General features: G+C 41.1%; 1 protein-coding gene across 5 annotated transcripts in view; it reads left to right on the top strand.

Annotated features, from left to right (window-relative positions):
- TASOR2 (transcription activation suppressor family member 2) overlaps positions 1-23,863 on the top strand; it is a 124,388-nt gene that overhangs the window by 96,587 nt on the left and 3,938 nt on the right. For 4 of the 5 annotated variants that reach the window (XM_075857489.1, XM_075857490.1, XM_075857492.1 and 1 more), the window contains 10 exons: positions 740-997; positions 7,772-8,500; positions 9,969-10,355; positions 12,014-12,331; positions 13,582-15,960; positions 16,145-16,270; positions 18,216-18,369; positions 18,542-18,647; positions 19,205-19,386; positions 20,318-20,432. In XM_075857489.1, the coding sequence (XP_075713604.1) occupies positions 740-997; positions 7,772-8,500; positions 9,969-10,355; positions 12,014-12,331; positions 13,582-15,960; positions 16,145-16,270; positions 18,216-18,369; positions 18,542-18,647; positions 19,205-19,386; positions 20,318-20,432 (4,754 nt within the window). The remainder of the gene's footprint in view (positions 1-739; positions 998-7,771; positions 8,501-9,968; positions 10,356-12,013; positions 12,332-13,581; positions 15,961-16,144; positions 16,271-18,215; positions 18,370-18,541; positions 18,648-19,204; positions 19,387-20,317; positions 20,433-23,863) is intronic. The other variant, XM_075857493.1, reaches the window with a different exon arrangement.

Here is a 23,863-nt window from a genome sequence, read left to right as displayed (position 1 = left end):
AACTGATCAGGTAAACCCCTTTTTAAGTACATTACATTTTAAAAAAATGAATAAAATAACAATAAAGAAAATTTAAAAAAGTTCAAAAATCTACCTCTGATAATCTTGAAACAGAAGACAAATATTTCAAGAATTAGTGTGAAGTTGTGAAGAGAGCTCTCTAGAACTTTTTGTCAGTAAAATTCCCTCTTGTGGTTGCCATCACCTCTATATCCTTGCTTACCGCTAAGCATTTCCAGAAACCTTTGCATAAATGTGTTCAATAGACTTCTAGAAATTGCTCTCTAGCGCATGTCAATGTCATCCTTCTTGTAACACAAGATTACGAACCTATTGGAAGATAACCCCTAGGTGAATAGCGCTATGTGTGCTAGGTGTTCACATTCACTCTTCCAGAAGTTCCTACTAGCCCTTCATGTAATGTAAGTGTGCCCTGTCCCTGAGCTCTTGCTTAAGAAATCCTTGTAGGAGAGCGTTTGACAACACAAAGGTTTCCACAGGACTGATGGACGGGAAGATGCCAGGAAAATGGACATGTATAACCTATAGGTAACAAATACCATGATGAAGTACGGTTCTGCTAGTTCACATAATAGAGAAGTAATAGTGGAATCGATTTGTACTTGTTCAATAATAGATCAATCAACTTTGTTAAGTAATAGAATAATCCGCTTAACGAATATAAAGTAAGACCTTTAACAACTGCACAAAAAAAAATCTGCATGATGTGTCATTACAGGATTATAATATAAAATTGTCAAGTGAGATCTTCCAAATGAGTAAGAACAGTGAGAGTGCACTTCACAGTGATAGACTTCAAAGAAGTATGACGTGCAAAATGCCACCAACAAGCAAAAGTGCCCAAACACCTGCAAATATAATGAAAACTATCCCTGGTATCAATGTTCCAACTGTGTGTTACGTCGGTGACACCAACCTGTTTAACACTGATCTAAGAGATAAATCAGAGAATTGCATGGATGTTCCTTCTGCAAAGGTAAATGATCCATGTGTGTCTCATAAGTCAGGGTATTACAAGCCTTTTGGATTTTTACTTGTGCACAACACATATATTTATCATATTTAGCACATCTACTGCCCCAACTATGTAGACAAAACAATTGGACACCTGGGGGGGGTTTATTTGTGTTGACTGGTCTCTATCGGTTGTTATATGGATGCGATGTGTCCATTGATCGCTATGCATATAACGCATCCTTATAATGGCCTATACAAGGGCATGAAAACTAAAGGCCCTTTAACACTGAGCGATTATTGTGCAGACGAGCCTTTATATAACGCTTGTTGCTGATAATTGCCCTGTGTAAGCAGGACAGCAATCAGCAGATGAAGGAGCAAATGCTCGATCATCTGTCGGTCGTATCGTTTTTAAAAACTTAGATTATCGTTGTTGGCAGCACATCTCCCTGTGTAAACAGGGACGCGCTGCCGACATGATGATAATGGATGGGAATGAGCGATCGGAGTAACGACTGATCGTCCCCATCCATAGCTCTGTGTGCCAGAGCAAACGAGCGCCGGTCAACGTGTCATGAAGACAATTCAGATGATCCTTCACTCCTTCGATTAAAGTAGTTCACTACTCCCCATAGACAGTAATAGGGACAGGGTTCAACTTTCTAAAATCAATGCTGTCGCCAGGGTTTGTAGGACTGAAGTTAGAGGTTTGTAGCCATGCAGGAGAGCTTGCTATAGACGTCTCTTTCAGGAATAGTTTTCTGATGTGCAGAAAAATCTATTGGGGAAATTTATTATCAGCTTTACGCCACTTTTCTGGCGGAAAAAAAAAGTAACATTTTGGCGCACCATATATTTGTGCTCACATTTTGACTTCTATTCTTGCCGCTTTTGAAAAGAAACAAGCAAAGTGGGCAGGGCTGACCTGGAGGGGCAGGGCCACCAAGTTTTAGAGCAATTTTATGTTTGTTCTTTTTTTTTTTTTAAATGGCACAAATTGTAGTGCAAATCTATGACTGCTCATAGCAGGTGTAGATTTCATTTTCTGTCTTTAAGACTGCCTGAGATTGGCCAAATTTATTAAGAGGTGTGCGGTGAAATGCCAGTCTTTATAAATTCCACCCACCTTGTTATGCAAGAGAGCACTTCCAGAATTAAATATCTAGGTCTTGCTCTCCTGCGAGCCCTAAAATCTGTATTCTCCTGCATCTGTTGCACCCCTTTACAAGCCCCTTAGTCGGTGTGGACCTTTCCTGACCACTGCCTAATAAAGCATAGAACACGAATAATACATATGTGACCCGTAACTTTGCAGTATTTATAGAGGTATTCCGATCTACTAAATAATATTTAATCTATTAGATAATGTCAATATATGTATTTTAGAAAATGCATTTCGTTTTTCATTTTGTACGGTTTTGCATATAGAGATTACAATCTAGCCAGGCTCCCCTTCGTTGTTTGTAAGCCATTGCATATTGTTACCACCTTTGCCGCGGTCCAGCAGTCATGGACGTGCTTGCGTCGTTCTTTCTCTTAATCTTGCAGTGAGGATGGCTGGGACCTTGCATGCTAGAAAATGTATGGTTGATCTCAGACAAACCACCTCTATGCAGCACTACTCAAGACTATAGAATGCCCCGGGCATGTGCAGCACCCCTGGAACTGTCCAATTCTGTTGTACTCGGCACATCACTGCAGAGCCAGTATAGCTAGGTCATTATCAGGGCTGTCAGTCTGTTACAGTCATATGCTAAACAGGAGCATAGACTGCCTGCTGTCTATGCTGTGAGCTGTTCATAAAGTAGCTGTATAGGACAGCATCCTACTCTATCTCCTGAGCTCCCATGTTTCAGTAATGCAGATTTATACTCCTTTATGAAGAGCTTGCAACACGGAACTTTCAGTGCTGGCTCCTGTACAGCAGACCCAAAGCCCATTAGACCGAGCAGGGCGCTCTCCAGGAACCGAGACACTCTTTGAAATTCCCGGTGCTACTAATATTACTATATGGCAGCATCTGGAGTGTGCACGCAACAAACTGTGCTTGAAGATTGTCAAAACTTGGAGGGATTTGTACCACCCACAAATGTTTGACCCATGGACCAGAGCACCAGAAATTGGGTAGGATATTAAAAACAGAAGTATACACTAGGTTTAATATGGATCCTCTGTTACATCAGAGGAAAAACAGAAGTGAAATATTAGAACAGTAGTTTTCGAATTATAAATTATTACATGGGGGTATGGCTTGCGACGGAACTGAAAGGTCACACTTTCCAGTGAGCTCTGTGCTGTTAGACAACATCTAGTGACATCCTTCCCCTTGTTTACTACTTTTCATATTTGGTGGACATCCTTACTCGCTGCACTACTTGCTGAGTAATTTGAGCCCAATATTGGCCATTTCGGCTAATTTTTTTCGATTGCGGCCTGCAATCTGCCCTGAAGCCGCAGCCTAAATTTGCGGCCACCGTTCGTCCTGCATGCTCTCAGGTGCTCCCAACCATTATAGGCCTAACATCCTGGCCTCTAAAGTGCCCAACGGCTCCCACCTGCTGAATGCAGTCCCTCAGTGGGACACATCATTATACTCTAAACGGAGCACTAAGAGCCGCAGACACCATCTTGCATCCTATCCAGCTGGCCAACCATTCTTGCCTGCCTGGTGGTCATTCCACAGTCTCACAAGACACACCTGATATCTGGTGTGCAGCGGTGAGTGCCTCATATAGTCCCACTCTCCCCTGGGTTTACCCGCCATCCTGAGCCACCATGGTCACCGTATGCAAGTCCAAAAGATTGCGTTCCTAACCGGTGTATAACCCACAACACCACGAGGTGAACGACTGACCCCGCTGCATGTATCTATCCGCACCACTGCACCCTTTGGCGGTCTCCGCAGCGCTCATATTCCGACTTTCCTACGCCTCCTCATCCAAGCCTGTAGCAAGTTCAGTGGCTCACTTCGTTTCTGCATCTCCTGTATATCTTACCAAATTGTTTCTTTGTTGCTAAGATACCAGGTCCATCTGTTTGTAGGTCACCTGCAAACGCACAATATCCCACGGATTCATCCATCGGGCCTCCCCTGCCTGCTACTGATCCCCCTTGGGTCTGTATACCATACTTATCCTCCTGGAATGTAACCTCTCAGCAGCACTTGGGTGTCAATTCCCCCCCCCCCCCCCCTGTGTCTTATCTACGTATTGGTGCTCTATACACTTGTATCTACAGCTACCTACCCCTTAACTATGGTGTCTCCGAAATCGCAGACCAAAGCAGCTGGTAAACTGGATACATTTCATAGAACGGACTCTGCCACATCTACATTTTCTACTCCGCAGCCTATTGATCAACTTAGGTGGACCCTAACCAGCCTGCTCCTTGCCCTCCTGACTCTAATCCTGACACCCTCAAAGTTCTGGCAGCTATCCATACGTGTTAGTCCACACGGACTACACGCAAAGAAAAAACATAAAGTGGATATTTTTCTCCTGCGTCGAGATACACAACATACTAGGGAAAGAGTGATGGAGGTGGAGATCAGAGTCAGTGCTCTAGAAGAATAAGCCCCCCTATGAAATAATGGCTGGAGGATGTTGAACAGTTTACACCTACATTTGAATGACCAAGAAAATAGGCTGCTGCTTTGAAATTTATGCTTTGTTGGTTTGCCAGAGGGTACTGAGGGCTCCCCTGAATCCTTCAGCTTATCGCCACTTACAGTAGCGTTAAGATTTGCCGGTTATGTTTGCGGTGGAAAGGGTGCACCGAATCATGTCCAAATCTCCACCACCAGGGGCTCTGCCTCACGCATTCTTAGCCAAACTCCTTAATTACCGGGACAGAAATATCCTTAAACTCAAAAGAGCAAAAGGCTCAATCCCGTATTCTAACTTCCAGATATCAGTTTTCCCAGACTTCTCCATTGAGGTCCAGAAAGATGGCCCTGTTTCTTACTGCCAAAAATAAACTCCAAAGAACTCAATCTTAAATATACTATGATTTACCTAGCAAGGTTGAAAGTTCTAGCAGATGGCAGATCGCACTTCTTCACTACTCCTCAGGAAGTCATGGATTGGCTGGAGGATCGCCCGCGTGGTCAAATTGGTTCTACTCACCGCCTAGATCCTTGTCCCTGTAACTGTATAGCTATTCTGCTTTGCCTTTCTATATTTACTAGATGAACATGACTTCTCCTGTACTAGAAAGGCATGCTCTTTGTTCACAGTATGAACACCCTCTTTCCACTATACTTTTTGACTGGGGGAGGGCTGCACCCCTGCACCCTTCATCCAAGCATTATTTGTTAGATTCTGCCTAAAGTTTGTGTTATGGTTATTGTAAAATGTTTGGGGATCCAATTCATCATGCCTGCATGCATAGAAGTAGGGCAAGGGGTGGAGAATTATTTTTTTCTTGTCGTTTCACATGCTTGTTTCCATACTGTACATTTGTATACTAATACTTGGATCTCAGGTACCTCGTTTTGCATTTACTAAGGTCCTTTTATGGACGGTAAGGCCTAGAATTGTAGCATTTTTTTTTTCTTTACTATGTCGTTTTAGTATTTTTTTCTGACATGGAACGTGAGGGGCCTCAATGACCATATCAAGAGAGCCCTTGTATTCCAGTATTTACACATACAAGACTGTGACGTCATGCTTTCAGAAAACCCACATAACAAGAGATGAACTCCAACTTCTTAATAGACCATGGATTGCTCGTACCATTCCACATTCACCAATCTGGCTAAGGGTGTCTCAATCTTCATTAAATGCGCGGTTAAATGTCCCTCCCCCATTTTGCCTTGCTACTATTAATAGCATCCTAACGTTTGTAGTCCCTTACTCTTCCGTCCCTAGTATCTCTGGTTGGACGACTTTAACTTTACCTGGGATAAGCGCTTAGATAAGTTCCTGATGGATCCATATCTCCCGCTCCTTCTCTCCATTCTCCCCTGTTGGAATTTAAAATCACGGATGTCTGGAGAGCTAGAAATACTCATACCTGACGATACTCTTGTTTTACCCCCCAATTTGAGGCATTATCACATATTGATTTAATCTCCAGATCTGTCTCCGATCATTCCCCTGGTCGTTTTCATATTAAACTGACTAATATACCCCTCTAAAATTTACTGACGGCTGAACCCCTTTTGGATATAGGTTTGGTAATACTGAATACATATCGTTTCTACTATGAAACGTTGTATTTCTTACACCTTACTGTCTCCTCCATAGAAATTGCTGAGTATTTGGACCAGGTGACCCTTCCCTCCTTATGTGCCACTCATCGAGAACTTCTAGAGAGCTCCATCATAACGCAGGAGATCCTGGAGTCCATTGCCTCCTTTCAGACATTTAATTCGCCTGGCAGTGATGGCCCGCCTATTGAAGTTTACATGACTCACGTAGACTTTCTAGCCTCCCATCTCCTGGATGTTTATTTGGTGGAATGGACTCCGGGGAACTGCCCTACTCAATGTTAAAGGGCACTATAGTGGTACTACCGAAGCCGGGTAAGAACCCCCTGTTTTGTGACTCCTATCGTCCCATTTCGCTCCTCCAGACATATTCAGCCAAGTTACTGGCTAGGAGATTGAATGCTGTTATACTTTCCCTGATACACTCAGACCAGACAGGCTTTATGCCTGGTAGAGCTATAGCCATTAATCTCTGCCGGTTGTTCACCAATTTGCATGACTCTTATGAGGATGTTGGCTCTAGGTTTGTAGTCTCCCTGGATGCCGCCAAGGCATTTGATTGCATTGATTAGAACTTACGGTTTCTGACCTTTACCAAATTTAGTTTTGGCCCCATGTTTACCAAGTGGGTGAAACTACTCTACACTGCTCCATCCTCTAGAATGGCAGTGAATAGTTGGACTTCGGACCCTTTCCCTTTGCATAGAGGGCTGCCCCCTCTCCCCTTTGTTTGCTTTAGCAGTGGAACCCCTGGCGGAGCAACTCGGGCGAGAACCCCTCATTGTAGGGTTTAATCTCTATCCCCTACAAGAAAAGATTCGCAAATATGCGGATGACACTTTTTATTGTATCTCGCAGACCCTGGCGAATCCCTTAATTCTATGCTTACTGTCATGACGTGCTTTGGGTCTATGTCCGGCTTATCCGTTGATTGATCGAAGTTCCAGATTTTACTACTAGGTCAGTTATTACTCCTGTTTTAGGCTACATTCAGACGAGCGTGTGCAACCTCGGACGTGAAAAACCGGCGTTATCACGGATCCCTCATAGACTAGAGTCTATGGAGGGATGCGTGAAAACGCAAGAAAGTAGGACATGTTCTATTTTTTCCACTGACCCTTCGCGCTCCGTTGAAACAACGGCCGTGTGAATGGCCCAATTGAAATACATGTGTCCGTGTGACGGCTGTTATTTTAACGGCTGTTACACGCTCGTCTGAATGAGCCCTTCTACCTCCTTGTACATTGTCATTCTCAGTGCGTTTAGCTGCTCAGTTATTTTTCTATGTCTTTTATGACTTAGTGGATGCTTTTGTTTTATTTTTCTCTGTTTTTTCCTGGTGTCCTCTCTGACTTATTGCATACTTCTATTATGCTTTGTTTACAATATTTGCTGTATTGTAATAAACTTTTAATATATATTTTTTTAAATTCTCAAATGTTTTTAAAATTAAACTTTTTGTTGATGTACTAAAGATGGCAAGTTAATTGTGCAGCTATTGGACCTGGCATAGAACATTAATGTTATATTCCTTCTACCAATTGCTATATTTTAATCCAATATCTTTGTTTTTTTTAATTGTAGGCAATGCTTAAGGAAAGTGAACATAAATATTCCCGGGATTTCTCTAGCCTAAAGAAGGCAGCTAGCTCACAAAATGACTGTGAACTAGTAAGCAGCAATGTCGATAGACAGCAGGGAAATGTTAAAGTGTATGAAATGGTTAGTTCTGCTGGAAGTACCAGCCACAGCGACATTTTACAGTTACATGATGTAATAATGCCACCAACTACTGGGGACGGTCATGAAACTACTTTCAAGTTAAAATTTGCAGACCAGAAAAGTGAGTATTCTTGTACACAAAGTAAAACTATTTACAGTCCTGGGATTCCAACTGCAGATGACTTAAATAAGGACATTACCAGTGAGAATCCGGCATCTGTGGATAGATTAAAAGACTTGGTAAAAGAAGCTGAACTTTCTATTCAAATGATGAGTCTTCTGGATGCCAGAATAACTACATGTGTTGACAATCACAAAACTGCTGCACAAATCTCTGAAATCCAGGATGTACTACAAGCCTCCATTCTGCCATCCCGGGAATTAAATGACCACTCCACTATTGCTGATGAACCTCCTAAATCTCCCGCTGTCGCACTACAGAATTCAGAAGACCATGATGAACCGATGACCATAACAAATAAGAGCAGTGTGATGGTAATTGAAAGTCCATCAGATCATAATGATGTAAAAAACACTGAGTTTTGTATGGATAAGCGCTCAAACATGGAGGATCCTTTGATTGATGGAGAGGTAAATTTTCCTTTTGCATACTAAAAGAATCCTGTCTGTAAATACTATTTAATTTTGTTTTCCATACATCTGTGGTATTCATAACCTCAAAGGTAAGATAACCTGTCCGTCCGTCCGTCCCCCCCCCCCCCCAGATATTGAGCTTTGAAGCACAGTCTAGCACAAGCTTAGAGAACACCATTTCTTTCCTAGGTTTGGCCCACCACAGCTATGATGCTCCAGCTGGCAGATGACTCAAGGAGAAGTTTTATATAAAAATGTTACACTTTTAATGGAAGAGGGGAATAGTGGTTATTTTATATTTGGACCGTGTCTATTAAAGTAGTATATTTATACTATTCCTTCCTAAGCACCAACAGGCAGAATAAACTGAACCAAAATCTGGTTAAATTCAGTTTCTGGCTCATTATGCCGTTTTATCTCATGAAGCCTGTGGCGTATTTGAAGTGCTATGGTGGAGATGGCAGCAAGGGGTTCCACAACCCTTCATTCAGTTTTGCCTCTCTAACGTGTCAAAATTTACATTAAGGTCAAATTTACATGGTTTGTAAAGCCGCCATAGACTTAAAATCCACCACAGTCTAATGTTCATAAGGCTAGCTGACACTGGTGATTTAGCCCACAACTATGTCACAGGGTTCCAGATTGTGACTAAACTGGTCATCAGTGCAATTTGTTATTTTTTATAGCCTGGAACTCGGTTGCATAGACCTTGATTTAAAATTTAACATTCGGGCTGCTTCCAGCCACCACTTGGGGGAGAATGCTGCACACTGTTATTATTGCGTATAATGTAGAATAGTATGCTGTAAGCTCCCCCCCCCCCTCTAGCATTTCTATTTGTAGCCAGAATGTAGAGCAACATAGTTTTCTGCAAACACTTCGGTTAGTCAATTAGTTCATCGTCTACCAAAAACGCTGCCACCTGGGGGTCCCTGATCAACTTTAAATTTTGCCGCTGGTCGGCCCACAGTGTAGTGTAAAGGCTGCTTCCTTTTAGTCCACAGTCTGGTTTAAATGCTGCCGCTAGTCTGTCCACGGACTAATGTAAATGCTGCCGCTAGTCAGTCCACAGTCTAGCAATAACGCTGCCGTCAGTCAATTCACAGTTTGGTGTAAACACTTTTTTTATTTTACATGTAACTATATTTAAAAAATATAGATTTTTAATTTGGAGCGACCATTTGGATCCTACATTTTTAGACTTGGGAGCCAGATGCGCCCAAGTGATTATTTTAGGGCCTTTAGCCCTGTGATGTGTTTGCAGAGAATCCATGAATTCTGACAACGATAATATATTGCAGTTTGTCTGGTAAACGGGAGACCGGCAGGTAGTAGGGAAAAGAATTACGTTTTTTCCTACACATGACACAACTTCCCTTGTCTTGGGGTTTTGCTACATTTTTAAGAATACTTAAAGCTTCGAATACTTTGGAACTAATACTGTTTAATTTGTGTATTACTGTAGGCACTGAAGCGTGATAAAGATTCTTCTGAAATTAACCTTGTTGATGCAGACAACCTTCCAACAGTTGAAAGTCTTGATACAAATGTGCACTCTCCATCAATGCATAGTAAAGACTTGAGAAATGTTAGTGGACACACCGACCACATTGCCAGTAAACAAGGACCACAGAAAATGCAGATGGAAGGGCTGGAGATTAGAAGACCTGATCTTTCAAAAAATATGAATTCAAACATGAGTGTGGATTGTAATAGTACTAAAGAAGGTAAAACCGACGCGGTTTTTGACAGTGTTGAATCTAAAGATAGACATGAAAAAGCAACGGGGAACTTTCCTGATGAATCAGGGAATCCGGTGGAACGTAAGCTTGGTCAAAATGTCTTAAACGAGGTAGGTACCACAGTGCACATTTTGCATTATTTTGAAGGGAAACTTTTTTTTCATTTTTTTGTGTGTGTTCTTCATCCTAAATGACCCTAGAAGTCCATCTGGTCACCAAGCACTCATGTGTAAAAGCTATTATTTCTGCTTTGGGATTTGACATGAGAATTCAGTAATGACAAAGGAATGTTATGGGGAATAATTATTCATTAGGGAGTCCCTCAATCTCCCCAGTGCCAATATTTTTTTACCCCCACTTTGTCCAGGCCATTGCTTAGTAACAGAGGCTGCTCTCTGTGGGTGATCCACCAGATTTTTATGTTCTTGTGGTTCCTTCACCAATTAGTAGAAGGGCTGGTGGCACCCCAGATTCCCAATGTGAGTACATTCTCCGTACAACACTAAAATATGTTGGCTATATATATATATATTAGTAATAATCTGAACTTGTTACTGCTCAATGGTGCATGTGTGGGAAAATACCATAAACTCTGCTGTTTTGGAACCAAATCTTCACCATCTACAAGGCAGTAAATGAACACAAAGTGTACAACACTCCTGTCCTTGTTGCATGGCTCAGTGTCCTTGGTCGAGAAGGATTAACTAAAGTATTTTCTTACAATAGCTAGAACTGTTATCTTATTACTGTTAATAGAAAAGTTAAATAATTTAGCAAAACTTGTATGCAAAATGTATTGTAGACGACTCCAATCATACCTCACGATCTACTTCTTCATGGTACCTCTTCCTTTCACTACATGCTGGACTAACTAACCTGTTTAAATGTAATAGTGAGCAGGATAACTTGCACTTCATCTACCCTCTTTGGGTATTTTCCAGTTCCCCAATAATTCATAGTAGTAATTTATAAACTCAATACTTGATTTCCATACACTACCTACACTACTTGTCTGCTGCTCCGTTGAATTGTGGTAATGAACCTTGTATTGCTCTAATGGCACCCCTATGCATACCCATCCCCCCCACCACCACCACACAGTATGCATCATGAGACTTTTCTATCTTTTTGCAATGTTTTTCTATTTAGTTTATTCACGTTGTGATATCTGAAAATGATCTTTTTACTAAACACTGAGGTTATATATGAGAACTAGTGAAAAACTAGATATAAATAGGATTTGTTGCTCGTAACCACAAATCAGATTCTAGTTGTCCTAAAGCCATTCACAAAATGAAAGCACTATTTTTCTGCACTATTTTTCATAACTAAGCCCCTATTCTTTACGGGATCTTGAAAGAGTGCACTCATTGTTTCTGTAGCATTGTCTACAGCAGGGTTTCCCAACCAGTGGAGTAGCGCCATATCCTGGCCACTTGGCACCTGAGTCAGTGTTCTCTAATTGCTAGTTGGCACTATGACCAGGACTTTCATACTGGACTCTGCACCAGCACAGCTTTACTTCTTCCTGGTATTTTCACACTGAGGTTTTCTATTTGATTAGTTCTCATAAGTAATTTGTTGAAAGTTGTTTAGAAGTTTATAATTTTTGGACATTTTTTTTAATTTGATATTTTTATATATATATATATATATATATATATATATATATATATATATATATATATATACACAGATCCCTGGTTTATATGGTATTTGCAGGTGCTTTGATTTTCATTTAGATACATTTAAACTTTATTCATTACAGATAACTCCTACTGGCAAGACGAGCAGACTGGAATTAAGTAATATCTCTGATGAGGAGTCAGTTGTGGAATGCACTAAAAGCTGTACTACTGGTGATTCACAATCTGGTGAACAGGAGAGTATGGATAAATCCGTGAACGAATCATCCGAGAAAACTGAAGGAAAAGAAGAGCATAGTATTGTAGAAAGTATAATCAATACTTCAGTAGAACGCTCCATGCCTGCGATCTATACGGACAATTCTGATGATCCTAAAAAGGATCATGATGTAAAGCAGAAAGATGTACATGCGTCTGGTCATGTCTCAAAATCAAGCATGGTATGCACTATATGTAGTACTTGGTCTTCTATTGTAGACATTATTATTATTATTATTATTATTATTATTATTATTATTATTATTATTATTATTTTTTATTTTTATTTTTTTTTATGTTTGCCCTAACTGTTTAGACCCTGTCCATGCCCCCCCATAGTAAGACATATGGATGTCCTAGATAATGCCCCGCATCCATTAGCCTGGAAGTTGGACTGGATGGTTCCTACGGACTTGGTAAATGAGCACTATGTGATAATTTTTCACAAGAGGGGAAATGCGCTGTATCTTGCGATTTCCAGAAGTCAACCAGTAATCAAGTATTGCCTTAGGTTAGGACTTGTTTTTGAGAAGGGGTTAAGTTTTTATTAAAAGAGATCAAGGCAGCTTTAGAATTATAGGAGTACTACCAGCGTTCTTAAAAGGTCATTCAGTTTACATTAAAAAGGGGTTGGCCAAGAGTTCCAAAATAAAAAAAGGCCACTGAAAAAGGAATAAAATAATGAAGAAAAAAAACAACTCCCCTGTTTTAGACCCTGGCGTTCCAGCATTGACTACCGAATTAACAGATGTTATGTGTTTTTTTTTTTTGTTTTTTTTAATATATTTTATAACACTTTTTGGTCACAATTTTTTCTTTAATAGCATAATTTCTATCAATGTTATCAGTGCTTTAAATTATAGCCCAGCCATAGTGACATTGTGTGGATCAAGATTACCATCTACATCAATGTGAACCTTCATAGTCCCTTTCATGACAACAAATGGATATTAGCTGTAGAGCAGCCAGAGATGAGATAGATAGATATATATATAATGTTTTTTTCATAAGTTGCTGAAACTAACTCAAGGTGGCCATAAAATATGGCTTCACTTCCTGTTGTCACTGTTACAGAAATGGCTGCCACAACTAAACAGAAAAATGTTGATGTCTCTAAAACCAATAAAGTCAATAAAACATTTGAATGCTTTTCATAGAACTTGGTGAAACAAAGTAAAGTATGAATATTGCTGCATTGAGACTAAGGGCCTGTAAGAATTTGTTCCAGCCAGCCATTTTTATTGTATTGCAATCTTTGCTTTGTAAAATTCTGTTTTTATTTTGGTGCACATCATTCACTTTTTTTTTTTTTGTTCTTTAAATACTGTTTAAAATCAACCAATCTTTAAAAAATAAAAAAAAGTTTTATTTCTTGATGTTTACATAGTCCTTTCAAACAGCTTATATTAAATGTGTATTTTTTTCTTAAAAGGTGGATGAAGCTGAGAAGGAAGTTCCAGAGAAGCCATTCTTCACCCTGAAAATTGACCAACCTTGCCTTCGAGAAGATGTTGACCTTCTCAATTCAGCCGTCACAGATGAGGGCACTAAAGAGTTAGAACCATCAAACGGCGATGTGAACCTGAAGTCTGACCGTGCAGAGGGAAGTCTACCTGAAGCATCTAAAAAAGAAGTTCCCTCTACGCAAGAGAAAGCAGCTACAGATCACGAAGAAGTGCCTCTAGTAGAGAAGTCTCAAGATGATACCTGTTTAGATGACGAACTCTCATCAGCGGGCACAGAGGCCTGTGAAATGGATGGGGTTGTAAGCACTTCTGTACTTGAAGATCTGGATATAGAAGGCAGCAGTGAAAGTTGTACAATGGAGGTTTCTGTACAATATGAAAAGCAAGAAGGTCATGTCCATAAGGAAGATTTAGCTGAATGCCAAAATCACCCACTTCTATCTCAAGCACCATTTGAAAAAGAAAAGATAAAAAGTAACCCATGTTCGGTGAAAAATGTAAACGAGGAAGATGACAACTCAGTTGTCAAAGAAATTCAAATTGATGCTTCCGCAACAAAAGCTGAAACGGCTGTAGATATGTCTGTAAGTGTAGGATTGAGCAAAGATACTCGAGAGGGAGAGCCAGATGTTAATGACACAAATGAAAAAACATGTCGTTTGAGTGATCAGTCAATGAAAAAATGCAGTGAAATGGATTCTGAACAATCTGTAGAAAAGCAGCCGGCTGATCCCATCGGAAATGCAGTTTATTCGTGCCCGACTGTCAAACTAACCGAAACAATTTCCGAAGACTTAACACACAGCAGCAGGAATTCAGGCAACACTAAAAAAGAAATCCTGTCCAAATTGAAGCGTATATGTTTAGGAACCTTAACTGCCCAACAGGTTAGTTGCAACTTTGAAAGCGTGTTGTCTCACGATAAAGACTGCATCAATAGCGGCTTTACAAAAGAAAAAAACCAACTTATAGATGTGGCAAAAGATGCACTTCTACATGATGGAGATAAAAGCACTTTGAAAAATTGTGATGTTATAGCTGAAGAGTCTGCAATAGACCTTTCATCACCACAAGAATCAGCCATTACTACTGTAGATTTTGTTGAGACGGAGACCCCTGAAGCAGTGATGCCTCCTCAAGATCACATCTTAATCTCACCAATTTCTGAAGATGTATCTGACAACATGGAGCAGGATCCATCAGAGCTTCCTGATATGTGTTTCATTGTGAATACAGGGAGTATAAGTAAAGAACAGTATGATCGCTGGTCTGAAACTTCTGATGAAGACATTGAATATATACGTTCATATAAAGAACCTATATCACATCAAAAACATTTCCAGAAAGAAATTCACAAGTCTCCTAATTTATACTGTGACAAGGTTGCACGCTCTCCGGAACCGGCTACTACAGACGGGACAAAAAAGTGCTTTCAAAAGCAGGCTAGTCTAAATACTGGTTTATATGGCACTAACAAATATTTCCCAAAGCATCTCCTAGATCTTAAATCTAAAAGCATTCCAAACCATGATGATGTTATTCTAACCAAATATATTCAAAATCCTGCTGTTCGGACAATCAACAAGGAGAGTTCTTCTAAAGACAAGTCGGACCGGTACCACCTCTACTCCGATAGAAGAAGGGTGTCAGATGACCTTACTCAGAACACTCTTGAAATGGAAAATGTACGTTTCCTCTGTAAGTTGAAGGAAACTTTACGAAAGTCATCAGCAGATCAGCACGTTTGTGGACCTTCTTTTCAGACCATGTTTGAGTCCAGGAGGATTCCTAGCTGTTCACATTCTACAACGAAGTGTAAAAGCCCTCTTCTTATCACTGTACGCTGCCCATACCGCAGAACAAACTTTAGAAGGCGAGAGAGTTGGCACCCGAGCACTTATAATAGTTCATCCTACTATGTGGATGAATTATGGGACAGACCCGTTACCTATTCCAGGACTATAAAAAAAGTTAGAACTCCTAGATACTCTTCTTTTCACTTCAGTCGGTTAAGGTATGAAAATACATTGGACAAATCAAGTACTGACGTGTCAGTCATTCTTAAAGAGTGTGCACAGTCCAATCACTTAAAGTTGCGTAGTGTTGGCTTGGATAGTACTTCAGTAGATAGAACTGCAGCCAGTCAACTGGTAGAGGAGGGTGCCTGGCAAGCAAGAAGATCATTTGTACCAGTCTCCTCCAAATCAAAGTCTGTTAAAAACATTATTACGGATTTGTGTACAAGCCTGCACTCAAGGTTACAGAAAGTTGCAAGCTCGTCTGCGCAAAGGATTTCTTTTTACATACATGAAACCAATGATGACGAATTCATCTCCTCGGCAAAGGTAAATATCCTGCTAAACTGTCTTGTATGCCGGTATGTAGTAGATCTCTCCTACTCATGTGTGCGCACATCATTATACAGAGTGTTTCTGGAAAAACTGTGATCAAACCATAATCCCTGGTAAGTTTGGGTAACCATGATGCACAGGATTCACAATGATCTATATAAAATGTTTTGCTTCACAGAGCCTACTATTAAAGGATGGTCATATTCCCACTGATCCACGGGATTTTTTGCACAGTGAACACTCTGAATCACATCGGCTTTTAGTCATCATAAAAAATGAGGCTGTATTGTCTTGCATAAACAAAGTAAGTAAAGGTTTTGTAAAATATTTTTTATTATGACCGAAATTTGAATACATTCGCAATCCTAGATAATAACTATTTTTTTTTTTTCAGGAGAACTCAACCCATATGACTCCTAAGGCTTCTTTGACACTGCGTTACTATCCGTTTACACCTTATCCGCCAGAAGAAGAGAGGGTCGATACATTAAACGGAGAGCAACGGTTCAGTTAGAATTACCAATGATTTCAATGGTAATTCTTTTGTATCCGTTGCTTTCCGTTGGTCTCCGTTCGCTAGGTTTCTGTTTTTCTGAACGGAAACTAAAGTTCTGCAGATTGCACTTTTGTTCCCTTTCAAAAAAACGGAAACCTTGCGAATGGAGACCAACGGAAAGCAACTGATACAAAAGTATTACCATTGAAATCAATGGTAATTCTAATGCAGCCGTTGCTTTCCGTTTAATGAATCGATCCTCTCTTCTTCTGACGGAAGAGAGGTAAACTGATCGTAACAGTAGTGTGAACTTAGCCTAAAAAAATGTCCAATTACCTGGGGGCCCCTCTTATTAGATATCTGGGTCTCTTCTCCCTCCTGACTTGACTGTTTTTTTCAGTTGACAATGTAAAGTGATAGGGAACAGGGCTTTACTGCCTGATAACCTATACATCATGTCTGCTGGACTCTCGTGGACCCATATGTTAGTAGACTAATGGGGAGAGAGTTTGGGATCTCACGGAACTGGTCCCTGTCTTTTCCTGTTATCGAGGGGACAGGACATGACAGAAGAGAGACTAGTTCCCCAAATACAAAGTAAATATTTCCAATAAACAACTTTTCCTTACAGGCACATATACTTCAAGTATGTGTAAAACACAGGAGATGACCGAGCTTCACCTACTGCCGCTATACGCAATGATTACTTCTGTCTCAGAGGGGTCAATGGACCTTAAGATTTTGGGGGCATTTACAGTATTCGGTTTCTTTAAAAACCTCTTGACTATTCTGCTTTGTGTTTCTTTAGTTAATGTTTTAGAACAGGTTCAGGTTGCAGTTGCTTGTCTGGGAGGTTTGGCAATTTGATATGTGCCAGGAATATTTGTTCTCTGTTATAGAGGTTTAAACATTTCATATTGGGTGAGGCATGGAAAAAGAATACACTGTTAGACGTCTTTCTTAGGTGTTAACTGCCTAGGAGTCGTGTAAAGCGATGCTTCACCTTCTATATTAGGGAATTGTAAAATTGGCAATTTCTTATAATATATTTTTGTTACCCAAATTGCTCTCTTTGCAAATTGTAGTGATTTAGTGTGTGTGGGGGCATAGGAAACTTGTATTCCTTGAATTGAGAGGTAATAGTTCAAGAAAGAGTCACAACAGCCCCACTTCTTCATCCATTCACAGTATAAAAGTGGCATACGGTTTAAATCTGAAAGGGGAGAAAACATGTAACTCCGTCAGTTCAACAGAAGTAGAGCAAAGTTCTGCAGCATTTTATGTAGGTGTGAATGACGCCGTGTTAATAGCTGATCTTGATAGACCCAGCGGCTCTTCCACAACGGTCTCTGGTTACAAGGTGGTGATAAAACGAGAAACAATATATGGTAATAACACACCCCGTTCCTCCACAAGAAACTTACAGAACAGAAGTGGTTGAATATAAAGCGGCCTCCTGCAGTTAATGGAGGGGGCACAGCTCCATATGTGTACTGCATGGTTCAGGAAGGGGTTAACAAGCAAAGAATTTTATTCAAAAATTACTTTTTATAACTTCTCCATTATCTCTAGAACTACAGTGACCGCAGTTTACAGCCGCTGTAATAGAATTGTAGTATTATCGTGTTACTTTGTGCTTCCTCACAGTTTAGAACTTGGCTTATATCAAATAGGGGAGACCTAATACAAAGAAATGTATTTCTTTTCCAGTATTGTGTGGAATTGTAATCCCATTTTCCATTAATGTCTGCAGATTCCATATCTGATGCAACTAAAGCTCCTGCCTAATGTAACCTTTGCTGGTGTGGACACCCCAGAGGATATAACCGAGTCAACATACGAGGAGCTCTTTAAAGCTGGTGGTTTTGTGGCTTCCGATAAAAGTGTATTGGAAAACATAACACTGGGTTAGTGTTTATGGGTTTATAGTTGAGATATATATTTTCTTTCTCCAGTCCACATTGAAGTACTGGTTGTATTGTTTTGCTTGACTGAGGGTCTTTGCATAGCCGTGTTCTAGGGTAAGATGTGAACTAAACTCTTGCATTACCTGTAAACTTTCTTTGAACACCTTTTTAGGAAAGCTGAAGGAAGTTCTTGCCGTTTTGGAGAAGATGAACAGAAGTTCTCCGTGGAAGTGGCTAATTCACTACAGAGAGAATCGGAAGCTTAAAGAAGATAAAAGGTTTTTAATTCCATCTAATTCCACAGTTGTGTAAAATAACACTGCTACATATACATTAGATAACTGCCCACCTGTTCGAGGTGGCCATATGCAATGATAAGGTCTATGGTACATTTTATTATAGCATTTACTTCACTATTGTCTAAGAAAAGTGCATGTTGGGAATAAACCTTATATATTTGTTACAATACGGTATCCATGGGGAAAGTCGTCCAATGGTTGCAGATATATTTTTGTGTTTGCCCCTTTCCTGAAACCTTTTAATCATTGGTTAATATAAAATCACATGGCTGAGCATAAAAAGAAAAGTGCATCTGAAGTAAAGCCAGAGGCAGCCCCATCTCCGTTATCCGATTCCTCTCACTTGTAAAGAGTTTCCAATAAAAGGATATATTCGGTATTACAAAAGAGCCTACACTGTTACATGATCTGCAGATGCTCCTCGTGTATAGTTTTCAGTCTGAAACCACAAATCCCTTTCTTGTACACTGTTGTTTGTTTGTTGTACTATCATAAATACAATGGGCTGAGCCTTTTTTTTTCCTCCCTTTTCTTAGGGCTGAGGCAGTGTCTCCGACAAAGATGTCTATGCTCAAATCTTACCAACCGTCAAACGTTATTGAAATACTGCCTTATCACCAATGTGACTCCAGATCTAAGGAACCTTCAGATGATCTTTCATGTCTCCTGAACCTCCAGTACCAACATATTCATTCTAGACTCGCTGTCTATTTGACAGGTAATCTAACTCGGCTTTAGTGACGTTCCACACTTTATTAGCCATGTCTCTAAAAATGTCCCTTTTTCACGAAAATAAAAAAAAATTTTTTTTTTTTTTTTTTAGCTTTGATCACTTTTGAGATCTCTTCTTTCCTCCTGTCTCTACTGATAATGACTAGCAGATGCTTATTTACATGAGCAGATAGAATGCCAACAAACAATTTTTAGGCCGTCATCGACAAGCGAGCAATTTCCCGCTGATCGTGCAATCACTGAACATGTATACACTAGCCAATAATTGCAAACTTTTACTCCGTTTTACATGACCGCCCTGTGTAGAAGGCCGTTTAGGTCTATTTTATCAATGGAAGGTTTATTTCTCCTAACATATACACTTGACAGTTATTTTTTTTGGGCTGGAAGGCATTACCGCTTACTTAGTATACAATGGCCTAGTGTGGCCTATGCAGAGCTGGTGCCCTGGGTTTAAATCTGACCAAAGACAACATCTGCATGGAGTTTGGAAGTTCTCCCCATGTTTGCTTGGATTTCATCCAGATTCTCCCCCCTCCCCCACACACACACTTAAAAAACAAACTTCTAGGTTAATTTGCTTCCTATGGAATTCACGTGTGTGTCTGTGATAGAGGGAAATTAGATTGTGAGCTTCCATTGGAGACAGGATCTTATGTGAGTGATGACGATCTCTGTGCAGCAAGTATCTGGGTAGCCACAGCAGAGTATTCTAGAGAACGTAGCGCACCTGGAGCATTAATGTCCTTTTAATCAACTTGGTCCAAGAGGGGCAGTTTTATCCATACATCAATTTTGTCACTGATTTTAATTCGTAACGGTTGAATATTCAAGTCAGCCACTCAGGGATTCAGTGGTAGAAGGGGTGTATGTTGTTTTTTAATTCATGTATCAATATCAATTGTGTATCTATACAGGCACGACTTCCCCGTTTACTGAGGAGTTTGAACAGAATGGAATTCTTGTGTATGATGTGGATACTTTTTTAAGGAAAATTCAAAAAGTGCATTCACAGTTCCAGGCTTCATATTGGTGAGCAAGCTCTGCACATATTACATTTAGACTTATTTGGTAAAATTGCCACCTGATACTGAAAGATTATTATAAAATGTAAATATGCAGGACATATTGGACAGACTACTTGTGTTGAAACTGGCCTCTACTCGCAGCTATCAGCTTTCATTAATGGAACATAGTGCACAGTAAACATGTGACCACTAACCCTATCTGCCCTATGGTAGCCAGCAACAAACCCATATGAGGGAATGAGTAAAACCTTCCTTTGTAAATTAGATATATTCTCCTTTTTGTTTGGGGGAAAAAAAGGAATCAGAATCGCTAATTAAATACTAGTGATGGCCACACCAAACTTGCCCATGCGGTTTGCTAGTCTGTGTAACTTTCCACATGTTCCTGAAACACAGTACTGTACAATTATGGTATAATCAGCGAATATGCAATAATTTGAGAATTGGTGTGGGACCCGCACCTATATGAATAACATGGGTCCCCCAACCCCCCTGGTGAGGCAGCCTCAGCATCTAGGCGGAGAATAAGTGGAAAGGTGGCCGTGTATGTATGACTCTCTCCATTCAGTTCTATGGGAGTAATGGCTTTTTCCGTAACTTCCATAGAATTGAATGCGCACCCACCTCTCCATTATTTCTCCACATAGATAAGGCGGGATGGGGATTTGGAGAAACCCTGTTCTCTACGCAAGTGTGGGTTCCAGAGGTGTGACCCACACCTGTCGCATATATATGGCATATTCTGTGGCATTGGAAATACCCCTCTAATGCCGACCTCCAGCTTCTATTATAAAGGTTCTTATCTTCGCTTGTACTAATGTTATTAGAGAAAAATGCCTCTTTCTCCACCTAGCAGGCTCCTTTTTCTTTCACCCTTTGCCCCATTTTCTTAACTTAGCTAGTTTTAGTTTAGTTTACAGCTGCCCATAGAAGTCTATGGAGAAAGGAGGTGGAGGAGGAAGAAGCAGGATACTAGCTAACAGTCTCCTATACGCAAAAGTTAGAAAAGGAAAAGTCTGGATAATTACCCTGGTGCAGCCGGCTTGGGAAGATTCTTTTATTCCGTTTGAAATGAACGGACACAGTGGCGGATTAAGAAGACCATAGGCCCTGGGCTGTTACCCAAACTTTGGCCCCCCTTTTCCACTGCCGCACCATAATTTAACACTAACTTTTTCTGCAAACATTTAACAAATGGGTGTTACGATTCCCCTTGTCATAGGGCTGTGTCTCCAACCATCGCTGACCGTATCACTGTGTAGGGACACATCCTCCTGACAAGGGGAATTATAATACCAATTTGTTTTTGTCCTGGACTGCACAAAGACTTTTTGTGAAATACAAGGATTTCCTATAAGGCTATGTTCACACACACTAATTACGGACGTAAATCGGGCGTATTAACCCCCGAATTACATCCGAAATTACGGCTTGAATGCATTGACAAACATCTGCCCATTGAATGCAATGGGCTGACGTTTGTCTGTTCACACGAGGCGTATATTTACGCGCCGCTGTCAAAATACGGCGCGTAAATAGACGCCCGCGTCAAAGAAGTGACCTGTCACTTCTTGGGGCGTAATTGGAGCCGTTATTCATTGACTCCAATGAAAAGCAGCGCCAATTGCGTCCGTAATGGACGCGGCGTTCAAGCGCCTGCACATGCCGTTACGGCTGAAATTACGGGAATGTTTTCTCCTGAAAACATCCCTGTAATTTCAGCCGTTACGGACGCTGTCGTGAACATACCCTTATAAACATGTCAGGAGAGGTGACAGATTCTCTATAAATCTAGTGACTCACAGGTGATGATGTCTCAGATTCTAGTCGTTTTTTTTGCCTCTTTTCTTCTCCATCCGGTCCAGACTTCATGACGACTTCTCCCGGCCATGACCCATTTTTGCAGAATTTGCCACTCTGATGTCCTTGGCTCTTCACTTTTCCAACATTTCTACACCTATAAACGAAGATAAAAGTATCATGGTACCACACACTGCGCCCCTAAATATAATAGCCTAAACACTGCGCCCCTGAATAAAATCGTACCAAACACTGTGCCCCTGAATATAATTGTCACAAACTGTAAAATAAAGCACCACATACACAGTGCCCCCTGTAGGAAGTGTGACACACCCCTGTAGATAGCATCATACACATTTCCCTGTAGACAGCCTCAGACAGCCCCCCTATAGACAGCGCCACACAGTGCTCTCCCCTTGTATATAGTGTCACAGTGCCTCCCCCCTTGTATAGTGTCACACAGCGCTTTCCCCTTCTATATAGTGTCACACAGCGCCCCCCCCCTTGTATATAGTGTCACACAGCGCTCCCCCCCCCTTGTATATAGTGTCACACAGTGCTCCCCCCCTTGTATATAGTGTCACACGGCGCTCCTGCCCCTTGTATATAGTGCGAAACAGCGCTTCCCCCTCCTTGTATATAGTGCTACACATCGCCCCCCTTCTTGTATATAGGGCTATACAGCGCCTCCCTTCTTGTATATAGTGCTGCACAGCGCTCCCCCTTCTTGTATATAGTGCTGCACAGCGCTCCCCTCCTTGTATATAGTGCTGCACAGCGCTCCCCTCCTTGTATATAGTGCTACACAGCGCTCCCCCCTTGTATATAGTGCGAAACAGCGCTCCCCCATTGTATATAGTACCACTCAGCGCTTTCCCCCCTTGTATATAGTACCACACAGCGCTTCCCCCCTTGTATATAGTACCACACAGCGCTTTCCACCCTTGTGTATATAGTACCACACAGCGCTTTTCCCCCCCCTTGTATATAGTGCTACACAGCACTCCCCCCCCCCCCTTGTATATAGTGCTACACAGCGCTCCCCCCCTTTTATATAGTGCTACACAGCGCTCCCCTCCTTTTATATAGTGCTACACAGCGCTCCCCCCCTTGTATATAGTTATACGCAGTGCTCCCCCTTCCTTGTATATAGTTCTACACAGTGCTCCCCCCTTCCTTGTATATTGTTGTACACTGCGCTTCCCCCCTTGTATATTGTTGTACACTGCGCTCCCTCCTTTGTATATAGTGCTACATGGCGGTCCCCCACTTCTTGTATATAGTACCACACGGCGCTCCCCCCCACCCTCCTTGTATATAGTTCTACACAGCGCATCCCCCCCTTCTGTATATAGTGCTACACAGCGCTCCCCCCCCCTTCTTGTATATAGTTTCACAAGGTGCTAACCCCCCCTTCTTGTATATAGTGCTACACCGTAGCACATACACATTAAAATATTTTTTATTACCGTGCCCCGTTCCCCTCTAGTGCTAGCAACGCCACTGGGCATGAGGGGGCCCGTGCGGCCATGGGAGCCTTGGGCCCCATGCGGCTGCCCGAACCGCCCTAATGATGATCCGCCACTGAACGGACAGTCTCCTTGATTAATTTACTGGTTTAATATATTGTACATA

The sequence above is a fragment of the Rhinoderma darwinii genome, chromosome 3 (assembly GCF_050947455.1).
Source record: "Rhinoderma darwinii isolate aRhiDar2 chromosome 3, aRhiDar2.hap1, whole genome shotgun sequence".
Lineage (NCBI taxonomy): Eukaryota > Metazoa > Chordata > Amphibia > Anura > Rhinodermatidae > Rhinoderma > Rhinoderma darwinii.
The sequence above is the reverse complement of the archived record's forward strand: the minus strand, read 5'-3'. Positions and strand labels throughout refer to the sequence as shown.